The sequence below is a fragment of the Pelobates fuscus genome, chromosome 2 (genome assembly GCF_036172605.1).
Source record: "Pelobates fuscus isolate aPelFus1 chromosome 2, aPelFus1.pri, whole genome shotgun sequence".
Taxonomy (NCBI): domain Eukaryota; kingdom Metazoa; phylum Chordata; class Amphibia; order Anura; family Pelobatidae; genus Pelobates; species Pelobates fuscus.
In genome coordinates, this window is record NC_086318.1 from 188,509,438 (window position 1) to 188,521,398 (window position 11,961).

The 11,961-nt window shown below is 40.2% G+C and overlaps 1 protein-coding gene across 2 annotated transcripts; it reads left to right on the top strand.

Annotated features, from left to right (window-relative positions):
• Positions 1 to 2,432: 2,432 nt before the first annotated feature.
• HMGN3 (high mobility group nucleosomal binding domain 3) lies at positions 2,433 to 10,368 on the top strand. Of its 2 annotated transcripts, XM_063441139.1 has the most exons (7): positions 2,433 to 2,619; positions 5,598 to 5,648; positions 6,001 to 6,030; positions 8,281 to 8,331; positions 9,223 to 9,339; positions 9,454 to 9,553; positions 9,858 to 10,368. In XM_063441139.1, exons 1-7 carry the CDS (start codon positions 2,605 to 2,607, stop codon positions 9,869 to 9,871), a joined length of 378 nt encoding a protein of 125 aa, XP_063297209.1. In that variant the 5' UTR covers positions 2,433 to 2,604; the 3' UTR covers positions 9,872 to 10,368. The 2 variants fall into 2 exon arrangements, with proteins under 2 accessions (XP_063297209.1, XP_063297210.1); XM_063441140.1 differs by lacking the exon at positions 9,454 to 9,553 and having other exon boundaries at positions 2,444 to 2,619.
• Positions 10,369 to 11,961: the final 1,593 nt, after the last annotated feature.

Consider the following 11,961-nt stretch of genomic DNA (forward strand, 5'->3'; position numbering starts at 1 on the left):
AGGCCGATTTAGGCTGTTGGTGTTTGACAGACACTGAAGGGTTCGGAGTTATATTGACATGTTTAAATAAGAGTATGTTTTGCGCTACCATCGACCAGCCAACCTACCATGTAACTGTAGAGCTACCTATTTACCTGCCTTTCACTACTATGCCGTTAAGTACGATGTTATACTATGATGTTATCTTGTTACATTATCTTTGACGCACATATATGCCTTTCTGATGTACACACCAATGAAGCTAATAGACCTTGCATTTCCCACCCTAGTCTTATACTCGAGTCAATAAGTTTTCCCAGTTTTTGGGGGTAAAATTAGGGGCCTCGGCTTATATTCGAGTATATACGGTAAGTCGTTTTATTAATTACAATTTGCGGGACCTGCCTGATAACCCGAAAGTCCAGAGAATTTAATTTGCCAGCACTATATTTAACCATGTAACTTTCCAAGACACCCTAAAACCTGTACATGGGGGGTACTGTTTTACTCGGGAGACTTCGCAGAACACAAATATTAGTGTTTCAAACAGTAAAATGTATTACAACAATATCAGTAAAAATGCATTTTTTTACACACAAACGGCACTTACACTGACGATATTATTGCTGTTATACTTGTTTGTGTTCACCGAAGTCTCCCGTGTATTACAGTACCCCTCATGTACAGGTTTTAAGGTGTTTTCAAAAATTACACAGAGTCAACTATAAGGCTTGCATTTCAGTTTTTTCACATTAAAATTCGCCAGATTGGTTACGTTGCCTTTGAGACCGTATGGTAGCCTAGAAAGGAAAATTACCCCCATGATGGCATGCCATTTGCAATAGTAGACAACCCAAGGTATTGCAAATGGGCTATGTACAGTCTTTTTTAGTAGCCACTTAGTCACAAACACTGGCCAAAATTGGCGGTTTTTGCATTTTTCACACACAAACAAATACTAACGCTAACTTTATTGCAGTAAAATCAAACCGTATTATGACATTGACCATTAAAATGTCATGTAGAACTAAAAAAAATAAAAATTCGTATTTTCTCCAATTTTTTTTTCATATTAAATTAGGTTTCATAGCTAAATATTTGATATAAAATGAAAGCCCTGTTTCCCCTGAATAAAATGATATCTAATAAGGGGGGGTGAATTTAATATGAAAGAGGTGAATTACGGTTGGACAGACGTATAGCGCAAATGCCAGGTTTTGTTTATGTTTTGTTTTGTTCACAACGTGCACATTTGGCTCAGTCCTTAAGGGGTTAAAGAAATATTTAGTTCTGGTTCTGTGGCCATGGGGTGTCCTCCAAGGTAGGTTTAGTTATCTGAAGCTGTTCCATGCAGCCACTGCAATCTTCATCCTGGGGAGCCACAAGAGTACATTATGGAGATCTATAAAGGATCCCTCTAGATCTGTGAGAAGCCACTGATCACATTTTGTGATGAGTGAGATGATGCCTGAATCGCACAGCCATAACTTGTGACCGTTGCTGGAAATAGACAAAAGTTGAAGGCTTTTCTATGTTTTTATAAATTCTAATAGCTAGTGGTGTGACTGCAAACAGGACAAAAGCGTCCGTAAGCTCTAGCACCTATTTAACACAAAATACGGCAAGATATTCAGAACTGGCCAGGTCTTCAGTAAGCACATTTAATACGGTTCCGGAACATTAAAGTTAAATAATGCATTAATCTACACAAGTAGCTAGTACAACAATACGTTATACCTTGCTCGTTCTCCAAGTTCCCAAATGCTTTTTTCCTGAGTAAAAATTCTCAGCCACTCGTGGTTCATTTACAAAACATATTGACTACGTTACGCAGTTGAAGATAAATGTAACATGTTTGTGGAGGAGAAAGAACTTTTCGAATTTCACGTTTCTAATCTGCATGAACATCTTATCTGCATAACACTGTTTGCAGTATGGACATTTCACACAGATACCCATTCTCCAAGATACAAAGGGATGTCAAAAACGATATCTATCTCATCAGTAAATTGAAAGAGAAAAAAAAATTACATTGAAACGCGCTCCTTGCATCAGCGCATTAACTAAAATGGCGGCCATAGCAAAGCTTAAAGCTACCGCGCGCCAAGCAAAATTCAAAAATAAACTGTGACGAGAAGAGGCGGAGCATGCGCCACGTTCCTTCTTACAAACGGTTGGAAGCTTTAACCGCCAGTAGCGTGGTCGGGCATTAGCTAACAGTCGCCCACTGCCACAAATTTAAACTGAGGTTGGGCAGACAGACTTCTTCTGATTGGTCGAACTGAGAAGGTAGGTGGAGTTAAACTCAGGGGTGTTGTCGTAGTAAATCAATAGTGTCAGCATCGCGTGTCACCACGCCCACTCGCGGCGCGGCCGTTGGTAGCTCGCTCAGGAAGGTGGGCGGTACAAGAGGAATTTGTAAACTGTGTTTGGCCAATGAGAGCGGCGTATTGCTGCGCGAGCCAGGATTGGAGGTGGGGTGAGGGGAAGATTGTAGTTGTGCGGAAAGCGGTTGTGAGGCTCCAGTCACTGCGTTTCCTCCCATAACGACCATCATCATTATCGTCACCCTACTCGACGAAAGCAGCAGCAACTCCAGGGCGAGGCCACAAACCCGAACTCATCATGCCTAAAAGAAAGGTGAGACCTGCTCCATAGAGTGTTGCAGCCGTGCTCTCCGACCTGGTGTTACACGATGCCGGCCGGAGCCGCTCTCTTGCACCAGGCTCTGCCCGCCTTCTGTGATGGTGGCTCTAGGATGGCCCCCTCCTTCGGTGGTAAAACATGGCAGCTGCTCAGTCTTTCTTGGCGGTAGAGCGTGCTCCTGTGCGCCCCATGTTTGTTCCCTTTTTTTGCTCCGGGGAATAGCTTATTCATGGGCTTAAAGCCCGGGGGAGTTCGCCTCCCATAGTCATGGATGTCTGTAGGGTGGGGGTCACGATGGGCCTTCCCTGTGCTCTCGCTGGCCACGTTATTCAACATGCAGTGCCACATACACTAGCCATACTGGAGAAACTTAGTGCTTAGCGCCGGAAAGGTATGATTTGCCATGGACTCAAATAGAAACAAGTGCATCATACCGATAAAGTGAGATGAACATTATTATGCCCACTGGCCCTTAGATAAGTATTAATATCGTATTTTGGTGATGAATACGAAGGACTAACATCAGTAGTGATTTCACCGGGTGGATGCTCAAGGTCAGGCCGTCATTTTTTTGTTTTCTATAAATTCTAGTCTAGTGGTGTGACTCTTAAACGTGTAGTATTATCTTCTACTGTTCTGAGAGAGAAACGGGGAGAGTTGCTTTACTATGCAGATGACTGTATTATGTATTGATTGGTAAAACTGTGTAAAAAGTTCCAGATTTCCATAGTCACAAGAGGTGGATTTTTTTTGTTTTTTCATAACAATGTGCATGTTTTCTAGAATTCTCAGCACATGACTGGTTGTTTCTGTATACTGTTATTTGAAAATGATCGATTAACCTTCTGGAGAAACAAGCAAGTGTAAAATAATATTAATATATTATATATAGTAATGTTATGGAAATAAGGTTAATAGAAAAAGATTTGATTTTCGCTCATTCGTCTTTTGTAGCCATTTGACACAAAACACAGGCATGTGTAACAGAAGAGGATACATTTCTTTTGTTATGCAGCCACTTTGAGATGCCACATCTGACACGTTTAATTTTTTTTTCTGGCGTACTGTAACCACGAGTATTATGCTTCCAGATAATTTTATTTTTATTGCTTTTAAACTTTTGTATAAGTGCCTAAATTACCAGGTTATTACATCGTTTGCTTGTGCGGTGCAATAAAAATATCCAAGGTGCCTATCAAAAGGAATAAGAAATTCTTTTGTTTTTAAAAAAAAAAAACCTTTTAGATTAAAAGAACCAAGGGAGATGCAGCACATTTGTTACTTAGTGCAAGCCAGAAAAAGTAGTGTTAAGTCAGGTTAACATAGTATCCATTGAAAGCTGCCTCGTCGTTCGATCCAATGCTGTGGGAAGGTTTTGTCAAGGTTGACCCTTACTGCAAAAGTATAATGAAGAGGTGCCCCATTTTGTTGGACGAGCAGTTCGTCGAAGTTAGCCCTGGTTCTGTGTTGTGGCACTATGACCTCACGCATCCGAGGGCTGTGGTGGAAGTTCCTCTTAACTATGCTGTTCTGTCCGATCTACTTTTGCTTCCAGGAGCCGATCTTGGCACTGTTCTCACACATGCTTAAGAGTACAGCATTGAGATTTGTGGAGGATCCCACAAGCTTGCGAGATCCTCCAAAGACGGAGCCTTTCCCTCTCAGCCGTAACTAGTGAAGGCTGTGGTCTTTGCAAGCTTTAACAGTTGACTCCACCTTTTTGTCAAGCGGAGGGAAAAATACTGAGACATAGTTTCTACTTTGTCTTAGTTTATCTTGTAACTGAATTGAATTTTCAGTGAATTCTAACACAGTCAATCTATATTGGATTAAAGTACTCGTGTGGTGGGTGGGGGTTATTAAAGTTCATTAACAGAACATGAGGTAAAAAAGTTGATATACTGCGGTTTGTTTTTTCATGGAGGCTCAGTGAGTCACAGGGGAGACCTGGCTATGGAGCACCAGAACAACTTTAGTTTAATCAAGCAGTTTTCGTGCAAAAACTCCCTTTCATTAAACCAATTTTTTAATGGACAATGAAAGACTGAATATTTTCATTTAGCCATGCTTAAAGGGACATTTATAGGTACCCAGACCACTTCAGCGCATTTATGTGGTCTGGGTGCAGTAACCATGTTAATTATTGTAGTGTTTGAGAAACTGCAATGACTACATTGCAGGACTTAGACTGCCTCTAGTGGCTATCAATCAAACATCCACTAGAGGCACTTCCTGCTTGCTAGGCGACTACACTTGACACTGTATGTCCTTTGCCTGAGGACATCCGGCGTCTGTAATATCCCTTTAGGAAAGCATTGTAAAATTACTCCAATTTGACAGTGTAAGTACTACACAAGTTAATTAGCAATAAAGTCTAATGAGGACTGCTGAACAAGCAAGGTTTTTTGGGCATGTTGAAAAATGTAGGAGTACTCCGCCCCCACCAGACGGGGTACTCATGCATGCAAGCGCATTTGGCTCTACTCATAGGAAAGCATTGCTGCAATGGAAGGGGAGGACAAGAGGCAAATATAGTGTTAGGAATACAGATTTATATTCCTAGCACTATATTTTCCCTTTGTTTGGTCATGTCCTTCTTTTCATAGCTTCTGTACTCCTACCTTTTTCAGTAGACTTTATTGCACATTCATATGCTAACATCTATAAATATTAATACAGAATTTGCCTAACTGAGGGATTAAAAATTTATGCTTGTTTGATAAATATCACAAACAAATAATACTTGTTTGATAAAATATGTTGAATTATGGAGTTTTTTTGTTTTTGGTAGAGCTTTCAGTTTGGTATTGGAAATGCACAATGGGATAGCTAATAGTACGAATAAGTCATATACTGTATATGGTTATTTTTACACTAGGCTTTATAATATAGAATTATAATGGTCTAATGTGGATTACATGTTTTTGTATGATGTTTTATTTGTTGGTTACTTTAAAAAATTTTTGTTGCAGTCTCCAGAAGGTGCAGAAGCCAAGGACGCAGGAAAGGTAACTAAACAAGAGGTGAGTACACGTGAATTTATGGGGTGCACTAGTTTCTTTTAGGGGGGTGGGGAGGACTTTTAAGTGGTGCTGCTGAGGTAAGACCGCTAGTAAAATAATTTACGCAAGGGTGTGAAAATGTGTAAAACAAAAAATAAATCTACTTGTTCACGGAATTAAAGTGGTAACTAATTCAATGGGCCCTCATGACAAGCTACTATTCCTATCCCACAAATAAATTTTAATGGGGAGGGGTCATGGTTCCAGTGAGGATTCTGATAAAACATTGACTGCTGGTGTGTCTTGGTGACAGTTGGTAATAACTGCTGTAGATATTGAATATTATACATGTTAAATAATAATTTTCTTTCAGCCTACAAGAAGATCGGCACGATTGTCTTCGGTAAGTGTCTATACATTTTTTTTGTCTTGTTTTTCATTTTTTTTATTGATCATAAAGTATATAATCATGCATCTTAAATGGCAATAATAAAGTGTCCAATGCTAGTCAAAAGTACTGTTATCTTTGCTTTGGGGGAATTCCTTTTGTTTCCATATACTTAAAAACGTTCTTTAATGTACAAAACAGAGCATGGCACAAAGACTCACATAATTCCGCAAATATTCTTCCAGGTATAAAAATCTACACATTTAGTACTCTAACACATTCATAAGGAGGTACATGAGTACAAAATACGTAGCTTTTTGCCCCTGGAGGGAAATTCACAGAATCTGAGTCTTTTTGCCATGGTAAGTTTGTACATTGAAGAGTGGGGCCAACTATGAAGTCCTGAATGAGAGATGTTGTCATGAATGATACAGCATATCAAGAAAATAATTGATACGCCGGTAAGTGGAGTTACACGCACCTCTCTGCTTTCATTTTTATTTTTTACATTGACCCAATGATCTTCCCAAATTCTATTTAAAAAGGCAATTATATTGGATGCTAGTAATTCCCAAATAGTCCAGGCAGTATAGCTAATGTGATATAGTGGTTATGGTCCTTTTAAAGTAACCCTGTCAAGACACAACTTAAAGGAACACTATAAGGTCAGTAACACAGTGTATTCCTGACCCTATAGTGTTAAACTATTTAACCCTTCACCACAAATATATTACAAACTCACCTTATTTCCAGCACGGTGCTCTTACTCAGTCCTCGATCCACCTCCTTAGCTGACATCATCAGAATGAAGATTTCAGCCATATACAATTCTTTCCCGTAGTAAAACAGTGTATTGGCTGACATTGTCAATTCTGATGATCTCCACCACAGAGGTGGACCGGTAGGGGCTGAGCCAAATGCCACCCTGCCCAATCAGCATCTCCTCATAGAGATGTATTAAATCAATGCATCTCTATGGGGAAAGTTTAGCGCCTCGATGCACAATGTGAAGACGCTGGACGTCCGTGCTGCACTGACTCAGGAAGTACCTCTAGTGGCCGTCTGCGTAGTCACTGCAGGTGTTCCTAGGCTGTAATGTAAACCCTGCCTTTTCTCTGAAAAGGCAGTGTTTGCAGCAAAATACCTGTTTGGAGGGACAGGCAGTAGACACAAGAACAACTACAATAAGCTGTAGTTGTTCTGGTGACTAGTGTCCCTTTAATCTTAAAGGAGCATCATCTGGTGCCTCTTGCCTCCCTAAATATAGTAAAATCTTACTTGTATTCAAGTCTGGAGCTGCTGCCTCTGCCTGTAAACTGCCTCTGTCTGCTGACATCATCCGAAGTGGTAGTCTGAGACAATTACATTGCTTTCCCATAGGATTTGCAGAGACTGTCAAGGAGGTAGATCAGGGACAGAGCTAGCACAAGTCAAACACAGCCCTGGCCAATCAATATCTCCTCATAGAGATGAATTGAATCACTGCATCTCTGAGGAAAGTTTAGTGTCTGTATGCACAGGGTGAAGACGCTGAATGGCAGTGCTGCTTAAAGAAACCGCTTTAGCAGCCATGTGAGGAGTGGCCAGTGGAGTTATCACTAGGCTGTAATGTAAACACGGCATTTTCTCTGAAAACCGTGTTTACAGCAAAAAGGCTGAAGGGAATGATTCTGCTCACCAGAACAAATACAATAAGCTGTAGTTGTTCTGGTGACTATAGCGTCCCTTTAAATGATAGAGAATCTTATTTCTTCTATATTGGCACATGTAGAGATTTCTGTAAAATCAACAGATCTGCAAATCCGTTCAGTGTGTGCAGTGATAAGCAGCATCTAGCCCCAAGCAAGGCGCACAAGAGTTCTAAGGCAGTTTAAGAGGCCACATTAGAGATTTCAATGACTGGTCAACAAAAAAACTGATGTCACCCCGGAATCACTAGAAAGCATGGGTGGAAGCTGTGCAGGAGTGCAGTGTCCCAGCGGCAACCACCTGCCACCAGAGAGAGAATGCACCCCCTTAATATGAAAATAATTACATATATATTATTAGGCCAAGTGACAGGTTCACTTTAAAGTGCCAATTCATATGTAATACCTGAAAATATTGTACTTTTAAAACTAATGCACAATTCAAGTCTTATTGTCTGAGTATTTTTAGCCTTTTACTTAGGCTGTAAATTACGTTTAGTATTTTTAGGGGTAGAGTGTGTCGGGTTTTTTTTTTTTCTCTTAGGTTTCCGCTTTTAATTGTTTTTGCTTCTTTTAGAAACCTGCTCCTCCTAAACCTGAAGCAAAACCCAAAAAAACAGCTGCCAAGGTAAGGTTCTATCAATATGTTTTATGATTTTTTTTTTTTAAATGTTCTTCGTCAGTTTAAACAGTCTGGGGGAGGGGAGTTGATGTTATTCCCACATAGACCTTTCCCCCACGTATAGTGGCAGCACCCTTGTGATGTTCTTAATCATGTTTGACGAGTACACCTAAAAATAAAATGCACTCCTCCGTCTCATACCTTTTTTAAAAGGTAGTTCCAGACTGTGCACCTTACTTCTTCTTACTTGTACTGCTCTTTGGGCAAAATATGGTGCTCTTTGGACAAAAGCTGGTGAGGCACATGAGCTGATGCTTGGGGTATGCAGCCTTATGGCTCCCCAGGTGGTGAGTTGCATGGTGTCAATCTCCAGATCATCATGGAGCAGAGTTATATTACATCTTACCTATACTTCCAACACTGGGCAGGTTCAGGATCGGCAAGGGACTCTCATTTAGTGTCTGCAATCAAAATTGGCTTGACATGAGACTCAAGGCACCATAAACCCTTCATTAAGAAGGAAGTGGTTTTATAAACCAGCATAACGAGATTTTTTTTTTTTTAAAGTTCAGATTAGAACTTATACTAAACCACATTACGTATGTTTCTAAAGTAACACATTGACTTTCAGACTGTGCGGCAATATTGCCTATTTTATTTATTATAAAAAAAATTTTAAAAGTACATTTTTTTTTTCTATTTTTTTCTTTTCCTCTTCTTCCATAGATTCAAATTTCATGATAAATCTGTCTTTGTATTTTATATGAATGAAAAGCAAATTGAGATATTTAGATTCCAATGCAGGGCGACATGCAAAAACAGTCTCTGTCACAATATTCTTTGTACAATTCCGACTTTGAAAACATACTTATGTTACATATGAAAATTATTTTGCAGAAGGAACCAGCGGCAAAGGCAAACAAAGGTGGTAAAGGGAAGAAGGAAGAAAAACAAGAAGCTGGAAAGGAAGGTACTACTACACCATCTGAAAATGGTGAAACTAGAGCTGATGAGGTACATCCCAAATAGTGAATCAGTGGTGGTGTTCTTTTTCTAACTCTTACAACCATTGATTGCATGTTCATAATGCTTTATTTATTTTTTTTATTGCCCGTAATGTTATTACAGATTCACATCTCTCGCTCAACTGTTAATGTTTCAACATCCAGAGGTGCCCTGCCCAGCACACTGTCAATAAAAGGGCAGATTGAAACTGTGAAAGTTAAGGGTACGGTAGATCATTTTTGTGTGCAGTGCATAGAAAGCTAGTAGTGTGGTGCTATTTCAGTGTGAATATGAAAGCCGACAGGTAAGGCTTCTATTGGTTTTTGATAAACATATAAGCTCAGTCTATTACAGAGGAATTTAATATTTAGTTTTTTGTCTGTTAACTAGGGCCTTCGTTTTAAACGTTTCACAATTGTAGAGTGGCAGTTTAGTTTATATTCTGATTTTGGGAGGTGGTTTGCAAGGACAGCAGAAGTAAAATTACAAAGTAAAGGATCTTAATTACTCTAATTTTTATCCTGTAGGCACAGAAAACTGAAGAAGACAAAGAGTGAACTGGTCATGGAACTTTTGAGTTAATTTTATGTACCTCTTGAAGAACTTTAAGGAAAAAAAATATTTTTCTCAAGTATTTTGTAAATGCTAATTTTTTTAGGACTATGGTAGTTTAACTTTTACATATATATAATGTACATGAACATTTTCTCTTCATAATCAGCTTTGCGATTTTTATTTTTCCCTATTGTCTGCAAGTTTTAAAATATATTAAAAATTTTTAGCATTAGTGAGTGGGCTTGAGGCTGATTTGCATATATGTATTTTTTATTTTTTTTTTGCTTGAAAAAAAGTCTTGTGCAAATGCTGATGTTTTTTACTGTGCCTATATGGATTTTACATGCCGTTTTTCTATAGCAATAATCAGTGGTGCTTTTGTACTTACAGTTTATGTGGATTTGATGACTAAATTGTTGTGACCATCTGCTGACTTTGTTTTTTCTTTGATGGTTTAAAAATAAAAGGTGTTGCCTTTTAAAAGTGTAGATATTATTTTTGGAACAGTCATATTGTATTGCTGTCGTTTGATCAGTCTTCCTTCATCCCTTAATATTTATTTACCATTTGTATATTACATTCATAAGTGATTGAAATTGAGCATATGCAAGTATGGAATTGCCCCTCAATTGACTGAGAATCTATGCTTACCAATCAGAAGTAAAAGGAGTCAATTGGCGTCTCAGGTTCAGAATCATTGGCACCCTTCCTGCTTTTGCATCCCCTGCTCACACTCCTGGCAGTCAACCTGGCTGAGCACTAAAACAAAGCTATCTTTATATATTGCGTGGGGAAGCATGGGTTTCAGCATTTACCTCACAAAGGTGCTGTAGTGAGTGAAATAATCCGATCACCTGTTTGTACGATCCTGTTCCATGCCCGACCTGTCAAAATTTGTGATGGGGTTCCTGGTCTACACGCCACCTACGAGATGGGGTATAAAATAGTGAGACCCCCTAAATCCCTGTACCCCTGACTGTCCGGGCACATAACTCCCAGAGTAGTCCCTAGGTCAAGGGACCCAGGAATGTGAATTCGAGAACCGAAGTCAAGGCCTCCCTTCTTAGCTTGGAGTCCCGCAAACACATAGCGTTCTCTAATACGCAGACAAGATGTAAAGTCCCTTCACTCACGACAGGTGACTCCAGAGAGCAGATATAACGAAAAAACAAGGGTCTAGCTTCAACCGTCCAAAGCAGGTGTCACGTTTGAGAACGTCGGCAGCCATATCCGTTCCTGCTTCACATCCTGAGCAGTACTCCAGCGGTAGGTTGCATCCCGACTTGTGATGTCTGCGTAGGAGCCGGAGACACACAGGGTTCCTCCATAGAGTCCACAGTAGGTCTCCTTGATGGTAGTTGAATAGGTGGGTTAGCGAGAACTCAAACCAAGATAGTCCCCGTGCGGGATATCGAGTATAGAAGGAGGGCCCTCCATATCCGAACCCTGTTCTCCAGATATATGCTCAGAGGAGTATGGGCAGTCCTGTCAACTCATCGAAAGATTGTAATGACCAGGGAACCCAAGTCGACCAAGGATTCCGGTCTTTTCATGTGATCCATGCGCACGGTGTATCTGCAAACCGGGTTGTGGGCATTCCCTAGTCTTGTCACCCAAGCAAGGCAGTGCCCGTTTGCTCTATGAAGGTCTCAGGATCTCATGTCACCTTGACATGGGAAAAACTGTCTGCGCAGTTTGTTTGCAATGGTCTGAGTATCTTAAACAGAGTGCAATGGCCTGTTTGATATAGCGCAGATTATACCAAAACCTGCACTCTTGTAATAACTGGCACTCATCCGTTATCCGTACCGTCTCCAGGAGTGTGTGTAAATAAGCGGGGAATCTCCCCCAGTAATACCTGCGTGGGATACAGTGGTCCGGATCCAGTAGATCATTATAAAAGGCAAAATAGAGGGATCCAGTCTATTCATGTATACCCTGCACGATCAGGCAGCCCTCTATAATGAAATCGGTAGCACGGTCGTTAATCTAATTAAATGCAAGAGGGACGCCCCCTATGCAGTCATCGTTGTCCTGTACAGGTACAAGCCTGTGTGATGAACAAATGGACGGCAC